This window comes from Pezoporus occidentalis, unplaced genomic scaffold (genome assembly GCF_034315485.1).
Source record: "Pezoporus occidentalis ecotype Australia unplaced genomic scaffold, CSIRO_AGI_Poc_V1 ctg13, whole genome shotgun sequence".
Taxonomy (NCBI): Eukaryota; Metazoa; Chordata; class Aves; order Psittaciformes; family Psittacidae; genus Pezoporus; species Pezoporus occidentalis.
This window is the reverse complement of record NW_026913103.1, coordinates 2,614,178-2,628,346: the sequence shown is the minus strand read 5'-3', so window position 1 is coordinate 2,628,346 and position 14,169 is coordinate 2,614,178. Positions and strand designations below refer to the sequence as shown.

Below are 14,169 nucleotides of genomic sequence, written 5' to 3'. Positions count from 1 at the left end.
AAAGGTACAGTCCTATTGATGCTTCCATGGATAAATCCTTGAACTGAAATTAATTCCTCAGAGATTTTTGGGTGAAAAAAGTTTGATAAGTTAAAGTCTTGCAAGCATATAATTAATAAATTAATTACCTTTTGCAAAAGACTTTGGAATACTAAGTTTACGATATTCATTCCAAAATGTACTTTTATTCTTTCTTATTCTGCACAGATTTAATTCTCTGTGGCACTGCTCTTGAAGAGGCTACAATTGGTATGACATATAGTATAAACCCAAAATTCTTAAGTACAGGAGAGTTTATTACAGTATAGATTATGAAGTACCTGTCGAGAGTCAAATTAGTGTTTAAATTATTGGGGCAGCTAAGTGAGATGCAAATTATCTGAGGCATATTCTTATTATTGTTCCACTCAATTGATCAAAAGGAAATCAAGAAACCAGTGAAAGAAACTGTTTTAGCATGAGAATACATTCTGTAACTGCTTGTGGGAACTTTACAAAAGAATCAAATCTTCAAAATTTCAGTGAGGAAGGAAACCATCCCAGACAATCTGAAGAAAGGTCTGCTGTAAATCCTGTAGTGTCCCCTTACATGTTACATTCAAAGGCTAAGTATAGATCTTGGAGAACTGTGAGTGAGACATTAAATTTTAATTTAAATGTATTGAGTGGTCCAGCAATCCTGCCTTGGAACAAAGGTAAGATAGATTTTGTTGTAATCTTAGTCAAACACAGCTGTGAAAGGGCTGCATCCTGGACTTGTTCAGTGTTGTGGTGCTGTGCTACCATTTCACACCTTACCATTTCACGTGGGCTTTACTGTCTTTTGGGAGAATGACCCTATGCTCAGCAGTACTCGTGCAAAGTGATAGTGTACTTAACAGAAATCAATTATCTACACTGTTGATGTACTGGAGCAGTCTTGGACATGTTTTCAGTCCATGTTCTCTAACATCATTGACTGAAGTAATCTAGGCAGTGTCCAGGTTTAGGAGTGGCTTCAGGGGCCATTTGCAGTGATAATCTATGTGCTACCTCCCTTCACTGTACACCAGGTTTACCAGCATGGGTGCAAGTCAGTGTCACAGCTCACTCTAAAGTAGCTACTTTCCTTCTTCAAGCGTGTTTTAGTTAAAACTAGTGCAAAACACCCATTGATTTGTGAGTCTGCAACTATGGACTGTTAGATATAGAGCCATTGTATAAGAAAGGCAGGCTGCGGACGTGGCCAAACCACCTTTTGTTCTCATTATTGCTTATGAGTAACTTCAAGAACCGAGGAATGTTTCGTCTGACCAAGTACAGATGTTGACACTTAAGCCAGTTATTACAGAAACCGTGGGGAAAACATAGAGATAGTACATGATTCATGATATATTTTAAATGTTTACACGAGGGTATTTCAAGACGTCTCTTTGTTCCAGGGCCATTTGAGTCAGGTATAACTTGATGGAAGCTTTTCAGCCTTTTAGGTTATGCCATAGGCCAATGGGACTCCTGATTACTCTTTGGGTTACAGATTCCCCCTTGCCAAAACACAGCTCCTGCAGATCTTGCAGTGGTGGCCCTTAATTTGAAGTAATTCAGCCTTACAGGCATAATGTTAATGTTTACAGGAAATACTGTCCCTTTGCATTCCAGTCTTCTGTATACCAACCTTCTTTTTACCACCTTAGAAAAGGATTGGTGTCTGAAAAAAGGGCCTGTAATGTATATTTGACCAAGGATTTTTTTTCATTTAAAATAAAAAGGAAGGTTTTTCTTGCATTCTGCATGACCAGCAGAACCTTTGATGTGCTTAAGAGGTTTATCATTTTAAATCTGTGGAAGGTGACATTGCTTTTGTTTTATAGCTGTATAACAATCATGCATGAATATTATGACATATACGAGGAGACAAGTTTATGATTTTAATCTTTCTCTTTCCTGCATCAGAAATATACTAGTATTCCAGGTCAGGGATGTAGTACAGAATTGTATGATTTATAACAATTTTCAAACAGGTTAATGCATCTTCTGGGTTGTGGGATGAAGGTGATTTTCATTTTTCTTTTTTGGTCTTATTAACATAAAAAGCTTCTAAAAATTATACAAAGTGCTTTAAAAGGATAGCGATTTTAACACCATCGGATATTTTGAAGAAAATGAGTGGAAAAGTCTGTTTATGTTAGGTTCTCTGATCTCTCCAGGATACCTAATTATTTCTTGAATTGAAGAGTTAGTTTTCCTAAGCTTGTGTGAGAAGTTGTGATTGCATTTATGACCTGGCATAAAAGGCCATGTCTGCCGTCTCCTTTTATTCTTCAATGTCACAATATTTTACTTATTGTGAAGAAAGTATCTATATTTAAAATTAGCAGTTATATACAGCTCTACAATGCTTAGATCTGGTTTTACCTGAAATTTTCTAAGTTATAAATAGCAAGTTATCTACTTGTATTTAATAACTTAAGTTCTTGATATATTATAATCTTAAACATTATGTTGTGCTTTTATAGCACGTACCCTTTATGTATTTGAACAGCAGAAATAACTGTCTGGAGTAGTGGCACTTGTGTCTTAGCCTTGTGTTGGGACACTGAATTTATGTGTACAGGTGTATATATGTATCTGTACAGGTGAAAGTAAATATATAAATCTTATTGAGCTGTTCTGAAAGATTTAATCATAAGAGACAGAACTCTTCTGATAAATCTAGGTCAGTTTGAAAATTGTTTAATATATTTGAAAATTTGACCCAGTGTCATCTTTACCCAGGGTATATATTCAAATGGATGCATTAAGAAACAAACTTACAACACTAATGTGAATATGATGATCCAAATGGATAAACATATCTGAAGATACAAAGTGAAAATCCTGTAAAAATTTATACTTATCACTACTATGAATGGGGTTTATTAAAGGTTACTGTGCCCTGTAACAGTCTAGACTGTGGGGATTTTTTTTGTTTATTCTGGTTTTTTTTTTTTTGTAATTCCAATGAGTTTGTTAAGCATGGCTTCAACATACATTTCATATTTGTCCATTGTTTGTGTGGGATCATGGGCTTTTAAGTATGTGGTGCAGTTGATGAAACTAAGCAAAAGTCTATAGCTAAGCACACCCATCAGAGTTGTCTTAGTGAAGTAAATATGTTTGTGGCAAGTAACTCTCAGGTGCAATCCCATGAAGTGGCCTTATTTCTACATAATCACTTGTCAGAATGAATTTGTCGAATCACTTAATGCCAGCTAAATATTGTACACCGTTGTTAACTAAAAATGTTTGTGTTTCTCAGGAAGTTTCACTGGTTTTAATACATGTCATATTTTTTGCCCTGGTAAATAGAAGTCTTGACTAAAGCAACTGCTAAGTAGTATAATTAGCTAAGCATTAAGAAAAAAGTCAAATATTATTCCCTGTTCACAGGAAATATTTCAGGAAGTAATGATGTCCTTCTATTTCCTCTAAGGGTAGCAGAGGGGAGCCAGGTCCTGCAGGTCCTCCAGGTATACCAGGGAAATGGGTAAGCATTTTATTTACATATTGAGTGCTCATGTTTACTTTCAAGGAGCTATGGTATCATCTGGAACTACACTTACACATTTATCAATGCGGGGAACTGAAAATAACATTGAAATGAGTGATTGTTGAGTTTCTTTTTCAGTCCTCTGTGACTGTGCTAATATTAGAAAATGCTGTTTAAAAGTATATGGAGATGTGTGGTACTTTTTCTTCTATTAAAATAACCACACCCAAACATAAATCCTGTGATGTGCAAAGCTGGGTTGCACACTCTTCTGTGGGCTGTGTGTGCTTGGGGAACAGGAGCGGTAAAAGACATGGCTTTCTGCTGACAGCCATGTGAAACTAATGAATGGAGCAGATTATGAATGCTACCTTTTACCAGTGCTCCAGCAGTATTTACACAGTCACAGTCAGAGGTATAGCTGGGGAGGTTTTTGCTGAAAGAGCCTGCTGTTACAGAGGAATGTACAGATTTCAGACTGCAAGATCTTAGGAAATCTTTTTAAGAGAACCAGACTGTTACTGAGAGTGGAAAGCCCTGTAAGCCATTTCTCTTCTGTTTGTCAGCAATAAAATCAAAGTAAGATGCTGTTTAAAGGGCTGTATTTTGGATTAGCTCTGTTTTCAACAAATTAGACTGTTCTGGGAGTAAGATTCTGCCCCATCTGCTTGTCAGAGTATGACCTTAAGTTGTTCATTCTAAAACAGATTGGGTAATTTTACACCCTTGACTTATTTTCACAGGGTCCCCAGGGTGATATTGGACTTCCTGGACTGCCAGGTCCTCCAGGCCTACCTGGTAGTAAGGGTGACCGGGTAAGAAATGCACTCGTACATACAGGCTGCAGTTCGATGTCAGGAGTAAATACAATAATTTGAACACTGGGGTTTTTTTTTGTTGTTTTTTTCATGAATGAATGTTTGGATTCTTGTTTTGTATGTGGATCTGTCAACTGCTTGAAAGTGGTACTCAAGGTGCCCATTAACTACTTATAGCACATAAAATATACAGGAAAAGTCTTGACAGTGTTACTTAAGGGACTGAAATAAGATTACTGACATAATTTTTTTTTTTTTTTGTTACTGTTTTTTGAGTTTGGATCATTTAAAGACCTAAATCGTATTGCAAATCTTTGAATCAGCTGGATCTGAAATTGTAAGTCAGGGCCTCTGGTCACTTCAGAGCTTTGGCATGTCAGCCCTGGTCTACAATAAATACAATGCCTTTAACATACATCTTAGGACCTGCTATGGAAATTGACAGGCTAATGGAGCTATTGAGACATCTAAGCATACACATAGAATTGCAGGATGTGAGGACCTTTTCTAGTGTTAAAAGGGAAGAACTGGACCCTGGGGATCTTGCATACCAAAAGAAGATACCTTGTTTTGCTGAATAAATGTCAGTCAAGACAGTATTATAAACCCCCATATATTCCTTATCTTGCTCATAGGAGGCTACAGAGAATAGAATTCCCTCACCAAACTTCAGGCATCTTTGTTACAGAGACAGTTCTACACTGTTTTTTATCTTTCTTATTTGAGAAGTACTTTAGTATTAAATGAATTTAGCTTGTGAAGTGTCTCTTTCTTTCCCCTGACAACCAAAGAAGTAATAGAACTTCTATAGTCAGTAATAGTCAGACATAGGTATCACTGCTGTAGATGTCTTTGGTTGACAAAGGAATCCTGGTTTTGATATGCTCCTGGTATACATTGTAGAGTGGCTAGATATGGCTTGCAGTTGGTTTTGGCAGCTTTTAAAACAGGCTCAATACTTAAAAATAAGTCTCAATGTCTTTGTTGTTGTTAAGGTGGTTTTTTTTCATGTTTTTGTGGGTGGGTTTTGGTCCTGTTTTCTTTTTTTTTTTCTTTTTTCTTTTTTTTTAATGCTGAGGTCAGGAACATGTTTCTAGTCAAATGCAAGTGTTGACAGAAAGCAACCTCTTTTTATTAGGTTAGTAATGGTTCATACCTTAGACTTCTCCAGGGGCAAATTGAAGGTACCTGAGGTAGCAAATAACTAGCATTTGGTGCAGTGCTGACAGTCTCCCTCCAATGATGCCTGATTTTCCTCATTAACCTTACAAAGGGTCTGGACCTTTAGGGTGAGAGCAGGTAATACAGGTGATAGAATGGGATTCATCTGTTGGGTTGAGTCGTAGGTTTAAGAAGACTCCCGGACCCGAATAACTGTTTGCTTCATCTCCACTGAACATTATTTGGTTGCTGCTGCTCAGGCAGGTGTGCCACTAATTTTAAGTTTCAGTTTCACCTGGCTTTCTGCCTTATTTCTGTTGTAGGTTTGCCAGTTGCAATGGATCCCAGGGACTGGGTATCACAGTATATTGCAAAGCACCATCCTAAGGTCCTTCATTCTGTTTTAGTGATGGGTCTAGCTATTTAGTGATGGGTCTAATGCATCCGTCATAAAGCTGGCATACTATAGCAGGGATACCCATATAGAACAATGTTACAACAATGGATCACACATTTAGTGAATCTTAGAGTGGTTATGCAGGTATGCTGTGGATAATGCCAAACCCCAGCATTCACCACTTTTTATTCATGTATTTTGAATTGGTTTCAGATACTCTGGTTCTTTCTATTTTAGTAAATCGATCAGCACCAGTCAAAACTTTACAGTGTTAAATAGTTACTGTAGCCCCAGGTACAGTTTTGGCTGATGCTGACCTGCAGTTTTGCAAACAATTCCTGGGCATGGTTTGGGAGGAATTTTTACAAACAGATAACCAGTATGTCAAAAAAGTGGATATTTTCATATTTTGACTACTTGCCCGATTGTCTGCATTGAAATTTTGGGAGCCAATGTAAAATAGATTCAGATAGTTTCAGCTGTGATTTTTATCTTTGCTAATACAAACATTATAGGCCAGGTTTCCAAGAAGCAGAGGCTTCTTCCATCTCAACCATATCTATTGGCTGTTTTGTTGCTCTAAAGAAGAGTACATGGAGAAAAAGAACCACCAAAATGCTGTTAGGCTGGAAATCACGGTATTTTTGTGTGAGCAACTGGAAAGCCTTAATAAGGCACAATTTTGAGAACACTTCAGACAAAATAGTTTTGGCATTGTTTGACAAAGTCAGAATGTTAAATAGGTCTGTGTTTTCAACTGCTTAGCTTTGTGGATAATTTAGTATTGGCTCTTTGTCCTCAGGAGCATAACAAATCTGAATTTATTAAACTGTAGATGTTACACTGGTTTGAGTGCCTAAATCTTACGTGACTTAAATGGATCTCTGAAATAGGAGACAATATGGTGTATCTCTGTCTTAGAACAAAAAATTATGCACAGTTATAGTTCTTTTGGAGTGTATATGTTTGTGCACAGACTGCAAAAGATATTTAAGGATGGTATGATTGGTTTTCTAATAGAACACAAATACTAAGACTTTCTTAAATAATGCACTGTTTACAAGTGAAATATATTTACTATAGAAACAAATTACATATGTTGAAATTAATCAGGTTTCTGCCTGTCCACACAGGTATGTTTTATTAAAGGATTCTAAGATGAAACATTACCTATATAATTTTTTTGAAGGATGATCAATTTCAAAACTCAAATCATTCAGCTTTAACTATAATAATCAAAACTGAAGAGACAATTCAACTAAAAAACATTGAGAATTGAAACAGCAAGCAGGACAAGATTGTGACTGAGCTTCTGGATGTGCCTATGCTTTTGACACGTTAGCAGGGCCGGTATGGCCTACAGCAATATGGAATACTCAATAGGACTGGGAAAAGTGATATACTTACTGGATTTTTTACTTATATCTTCTAACTAATTTGCAGAGCAGAGTTGTAGCAGCTGCAAGAGCACCTGCCATGTAAAGGGGAGATCCATCTCTTAACAGCCAGAATCTGCACCATCCAGTGCGGCAGTGTGTTATATGTTCCACGCTATTACTCACTGTCAGTCTGTCACCTTAATTGTATTGTAAAATTTAAGTGCTTTCATTTTCAAAAGTTTGCAGCTTTAAAGGACCCTTGCATTACTGCTAGATGGTAGGGGGGATTGAAGATAAGCTAATATGCTATTGAATTGCAGTTTCAAATTCTCTATTATTTTATTATTACTAACTTTTTTCAATTTCTTCAATCTTTCAGGGTTCAGTGGGTGAACCAGGGCCTAAGGGTGAACAAGTAAGTAATGTTGGAGATCACGGTACTTTCAAGTCACACTACTGAATGCTGCAGTACATTACACTGACTAGATCTGCAGGCTGACAGTGCATCTTTTTTTTTTTTTTTATATAGGGTGCACCTGGAGCAGAAGGAGATGGAGGAGAAAAGGGTGACTTAGTAAGGCATTATTTTCTATTCACCTGATCTAATATTTTGTTGTTGTCAATTAAATCTCTAAAGTATTGTTGGAATCCTTCAAGCATATGTTTTGATTGTTGAACATCACATTTCAGTTTTATGCTAACTGGGCATTGCAGAAAGCAGCAGTTTTTTTATTAGCCTGGTCATGCTATTCCTGCTGGTTTGAAAGCACTCTAAAATATGCGGATTCTATTAGGTGTAGAATGCAATACAAGCTGCCTTGAAGGAGGGGTGTATGTATATATATATAGATATATATGTAGAGATACAATAGCTATATAAATATACATGTATGCATCCATACACATGATAAATTCTTGGTGTTTGAGGCAGTGGGGATGAGGATGTAGCTTAATACAGGTGAAACAGGAGCATAGATAAAAAAATATCCTTAATAACTTGATAGAAATACTTTGTATTACCTTTATCTTCAGAAATAAGATGTAGCAACTGACTGTTGGGGAGAGAGAGAATGGTTTGGGAAGAGGCTGTGAGGCTGTGACATTGCTGGAGGAATGGGTTGTTTAAGTGTGCTGCCAGTCTGTTTTTAAGCCAGTAACAGTTCTTAACTTTATTTCACTTACCGCATATTCATTAAGAGGCAAAGTCACCTTTCTGACCTTTAGAAATCAATTCACTAATGGTTTTTAGGAACTGCAAAATACAATTTTCAGAAATCTCTCCAGGAGTAGTATGAAAACACTGAAAAAGATCTAATCGATTTTGTAAGTGATTAAGAGATCTTGAAAACTTTTCTCCCCAACTCCCCCAATTCAGAGGGAAAACTAACTAAAAACTTCTGAATACTGGGCCTGCCACTCTCAGTCAAGAGAGAGATGGATTTTGGGTTTGCTCAAGACAGGAGCAAGGGTGCTGGGAACTAAAGCTTCTATGTATTTGGCTTCTTCACAGCATGTTGGGTAGACAGTTGCCTGGTTTCTGTTGCATTGTTTTCAGGGCTAATACAACACTAAAATATCTGTAATTGTTACACTAGAAATTCCTGATTAAATAATGCTTCCTCTAAAGGTTTCCAATAAATATACTATTTGAGATTGTCCTGTGCAGTAACTGTGCTTTGAGAGGTTAGAGTCATGAGTCTAATTCTAAGACAAGCAATACGAAACCAATTATAATAAACATGCTTTCCTAGTTGAACTTTACAGGAATGTTTTTGAGAAAGGAATTATACAAAAAATTCAGAAATTTAAGTTTTATTTCCAAATGAGTTGCAATTCACTTGATGTACCAATTTGTATAAATCAAATCAATATGTCATATATTTTTTTAATAGTAAAAAAAAAAGGTCAAGTTTACTGTAATGGATACTCTCTTCTAATACACTTTGTCTTATTTTTGCTTAGGGTGATATGGGACTGCCAGGAGCAAAGGGAGCTGTAAGTATAATGAATAGCACTGTTACAGAAGTACAGAGATCTAGTAGGTCAGGTAGATGGTTTTCTGATTTAAGAAAGAAAATACCAGTAAAGAGCTGAGCTGTTTATCACAGATTAAATTGAATGAGCTCCAACAGCATTTCTTCTGTTTAAATTTTGAATGCAGTTAATATTAAAATGCACTAGCTTTGGAAAGGAATTCATGTCCTGAATTGCAAGCTCCATAAAAGAGAAGCACCATTCAGCAGCACTTTTCTGGCCAACTAATATTTATTTATTTATTTATTTTTTTAGGCAATGAATGCACTCTTTGTGCAGTAGGTGTTGTACAGAAGGGAGGCTTGGTGCAGTGGCTGCGTGCAGCCTGTAATCTGTACACTGTGAAAAGGCTGACAGCAGGACTGTGGTGTTTGTGAAAGCTGAAGTATTTTATGGCCCAGATTCTTTCCTCTCTTCTCTTTTATTTTTTTACATTTTATTTAGAAATTACAAAATGCTGGCTTTGATGTGGGAGGTGAGCAGAAGCTTGTCAGTCACAGGAGAAAAAGACTTTTAGAGCTGAACACATTCTTTTGTTGCAGGATCACTGAAGAGTGGGGTTGTTACAGCAGCTGACTGAGCTATGATGCTAACATACCAATAGTTCTTCCTGCAGGGAATTGAGGCTGACAGTGACAAAAAAACCTCTGCTTGTGTTCTCAGTGGCCTGTGTGATTTTGGGGCTAAGCAAATGCAATCTAAAGAGTATTTACTGCCAATCAAGATCTTATGAGAAGGACGTCAGGAAGAGCTTGAGTAGAGGAAAAATCTGTAGTAGTATCTGCCTAGATTTTTAAAATCCTCTTCTCTTGATAGACTCCAGAGTGCTTGTCATCCTAGTGAGTACATACATCAGGGAACTTGGTAACTCCCCAGGCTAGGCAAGAAAGGAATGACAGCTTCCCGGTTGTATAGCCCACGAAGGGAATTTTGCTGTTGTCTTAATACATCTATTGAAGCATGTCCTGGAGTTTTCTTCTGATGAGGGCAGCAGTTTTACATGTCGGAGATGCAGCATAGCTGGAACTGAAATGACTCCATCTTGTGGATGTCGTTGATACCACGGCTAAGCAATCAGTTGTCGAATTACCTCCTTCAGTAGGGTTTGTTTTGTTCTCCCCAGTAGATTTGGGAAGCCATAAGTACGTAGGACATTTTCCTGCTTGTTTAGGGTTTTGTTATGGCTTTTGTTTGTTGTGGTTGGTTTGGGTTTTTATTTTGTGTTTGGGTTTTTGTGTGTGTTTTTTTTTTTTGTTTCTTGTGGTTTTTTTTTTTTGGTTTTGTTTTGTTTTTTTAGGGTGTTCTTTGTCTTTGTTAGCACCGCTATGGTGGTATAGGTCTCACTCTGCATCATATTTAATCTCTTTTAGAAAATTTACCAGAGTGGAAGCTATAGCTTTATTTACTAAATGTACTTAAGTGGAAATATTGATGAGGCCATACCAATCCTTTTGTTTCCCATGAGCCAGGATGCTTATACCAGTAAACCAGCTCTTTCTGTCCCTTCTCTGAGTGATCTAAGTCACTATTGCATCTGTTCAGGTGGTTTGTCAACATCAGTTTGTGTGAGGATGTTCCTCCCCCTGTGCCAGCAAACTCAAGCGTAGTCACTAGAACCTGTGTGCAGTCAGCCCTGGCTCTGAAAGATTAAACAAAGCAAAAATATGTGTTCCCAAGCATCCTGGGGCTAGGCAGTACAGGCTCATACTGTGGTATTCTCTGTGAAAGGGCACGAAAGGCATTTGGAGTTGGAATTTTTGTAATTTAGGGAGCATTTAAGATCTCAAAAAGCTGCATGTGACATGCATGAGGGCAGAAGTAGAAACCAAGGTCTGTTCCCTGACAAAAAACCCCGATATTTTGTGCATGTCACTATGGATTTGCCTTTTTGACAGAATATCTTATTATTCTACTTACCCCCTTTAAGAGAGGAAAAAAGATCTGTTTTTATGTTTATAAATCCCAAACTGCTGATGCCAGTCACTCATTTAAAAAGCAGCTGTTCAACAACTCTACATCCCAGGATTCATCGCTTTGCGTTTGTGAATACCTCCTGTCACCACTTTGATGTGTTGGAATGAGTCTAACACTAGTAGAGCAGTCCATTGAAATGTCTCTCTTCCATTGTCAGGTTGGTAATCCTGGAGAGCCTGGTGCCCGGGGACCTGAGGGAAGTCGGGGACTGCCTGGCATGGAAGGGCCACGAGGCTCACCTGGACCACGAGGTCTGCAGGGTGAACAGGGTGCCCCAGGTCTGCCTGGCAGCCAAGGGCCAGCTGTAAGTACTGTTTTCATGTAATTGGTATCTATTGAACACTAGCTGTCACTCACCACTCTGTTTGTTACATCAGGAGATGCATAAACATGCAAAACCCAAGAGCCACAGGAGTTTGAAAAACACTGTACCTCATAACAGGCATGACAGACACATCTGTGCACCAGAGAAATCCTAGGGCTGTATGCAGTTAGGTCCTTGGGTCCTCAGCTTTCAGTTCAGTTCTATTTTTTCATGATGGCCCTAGTCCTCCAGGGTGCATGAAACCATGTTTGATACATGGTGTATACACATAGTATCTACCTTGCTAGTCAAATTGACTTCAGCTGGAGCAGTTGCACTTGCAGGGACTGGAACACATCTTACTGACTGGTGTACTGAGTTTGGCTGGGATAGAGTAGCTGATACAGGACTATGGTTTGGATTTGTGCTGGAAATGGTGTTTATAACAGAGGGATGTTTTAGCTGTTGATGAGCAGTGCTTAGGCAGAGTCAAGGCCTTTTCTGCTCCTCACCCCATCCTAGCAGCAAGGAGGATGGGGGTGCACAAGTTGGGAGGGAACACGTCTGGGACAGCTGACCCCAGCTGACCAGAGACATACCATATCATACAATGTCATGCTCAGCAGTAATACAGGGAAGGTTGGCAGGGGGCCACTGCTCAGAGACTGACTGGGCATCAGTCAATTGGTGGTGAGCAATTCTTTTCATTTGCATCACTTGTTTTCCTTGGGTTTTATTTTTCTCTCTTTGTTACCCCCTTCCTCCCCACTTTTCCTTACAATTCATAACATTAATGATAAAAACTGGTTTTAGCTCAACCCTCAGGTTTTCTCACTTTTACTCTCTGATTCTGTTCCCCATCCTGGCTCGGGGGGGGCCTTAGCTGCTGGCTGGGGTTAAACCATGACAACTGGATAGCAATTTTTGCATCAGGCAAGCTTATAAAATTTACTGTGATATCAAGTCCTAAACTCTTATTTTTTTAATCCTAGGGGAAAGAACCAACTGATCAGCACATTAAGCAGGTTTGCATGAGAGTCATGCAAGGTAAATACGCTAAACATTATTTGATGTCTCTTCTGCATTTAAATCAGGATAATCTACTGCTGTAGAGGAAACCAAGATTTTCCCACTCCTACCCAGAACAAATAGCGTGGCCTCAGCAGGGAACCTGACACAAAATCTTCCTACATGTGAATGTGGACACAGTATGAGAGAATATGAGAAACGAGTCCCTTATTTATATATTTTGTAGCCACATTGAACTACCTGTTGATTCCACACTATCATTACTGTAGTAACCAGGCCATAGACATGTTTTTAAGAAATACATGTATTTTGTTTACAAACCACTTGCTATATTTATATATATAAAAATATACAGCTTCACTGAAAGCAGGGTTGGCCATTTGTACTCACAAAAACACTAGTAGTTTATCACAAACAATGTGCAAAACTATGTTCAGAGAGGGGTTTTCTGGAGATAACATACCATAAAACGAAAGCAAAAGGCAGATGTTCAAAAGCTTAATTATATTTTCTTAGTTCTTGACATACATAGAAATTGGGAGTTCTTCTATTACAGTTGGTTGCATGGGATTTACTGAGTTAAAAAAATTTATGCTGCCCTGTAAGCACAAAAGCGAAGGACATGGGAAAAATCTAGACTGTCTTCATTGCACCCCTCTTGAGAGCCCCTATACTTGTCAGTGCTGTCATGAGATAGGAAGAAAGATACAAATGAGCCCCTGGAACCTGCTCAGCTTGAAGACAACTGTAATTGAAGTTCACCTGCTCTGTAGGCTTTGCTTACAGAGTGCTCTCCTCACTCTTCCTGATATATCTGCTGGTTATAGCTTCTGTTTTATTTCAGCTCCTACCCCACTCCCCCCATCATCTTACTATTCCTTGGTTCTGGACACAAAATAACTAGTCTTGCCGAGTCACTCAGACTTTATAGCAAACGTCATATGGAGGTGTGTGTGGTTGTATCTAGAGAAAGTTATTCTGAGGCATGCTTGGAATATGAATTCTAGAATGGAAATGTTAAGGAAAGAGAGGACTGTTCTCCTGTAGTGGCCTGAAAAGGAGGGAGGAAGAAATGGGAATATCTAGCTGAGGCCATTCTGAGGAATGGCAAGCTGATCCTATGACTAATGAAAAGCAAAGTTCCTGCTGATTTACCTTAAGAAAAGGCCAACATAAAATGTTTAATTATATATCAAATTTCAACTCATGAACACCAATTTGAGGGTTTCTTTTCTCTGAAAAAGGCCTGCACTTACCAGGCCAACATAGACAACTGCCATCCTGCTTCTCAGCTGCTCCTTCTTGAAAAGATGAATCTTGACAGGATCAACAAGTAGTAACAGAGAGATTTACTCTTTTAAGAGGCAGCAATGGCATGAATAAGTTTTATTGTTAGGTGGTTGAAATCCAAATGCTGTAGAAAATTATAAGGACATTTCTAAATAAAAATATACATTTGAGTCATTTAACCCATCAAACATTATATTTTTAAGATGGAGGCTTCAGAGTGACCAGCTGCACAGTGTGCCTGTGCAGTTTGCCACTGGTAGTACTAAGTACATCTT

General features: G+C 38.2%; 1 protein-coding gene across 2 annotated transcripts in view; it reads left to right on the top strand.

Annotated features, from left to right (window-relative positions):
* The window catches only part of COL9A1 (collagen type IX alpha 1 chain), a 67,169-nt gene that overhangs the window by 48,012 nt on the left and 4,988 nt on the right, over positions 1-14,169 (top strand). For both annotated transcript variants that reach the window (XM_062608145.1, XM_062608144.1), the window contains 7 exons: positions 3,452-3,505; positions 4,252-4,323; positions 7,643-7,678; positions 7,793-7,837; positions 9,226-9,258; positions 11,429-11,575; positions 12,568-12,622. In XM_062608145.1, the coding sequence (XP_062464129.1) occupies positions 3,452-3,505; positions 4,252-4,323; positions 7,643-7,678; positions 7,793-7,837; positions 9,226-9,258; positions 11,429-11,575; positions 12,568-12,622 (442 nt within the window). The remainder of the gene's footprint in view (positions 1-3,451; positions 3,506-4,251; positions 4,324-7,642; positions 7,679-7,792; positions 7,838-9,225; positions 9,259-11,428; positions 11,576-12,567; positions 12,623-14,169) is intronic.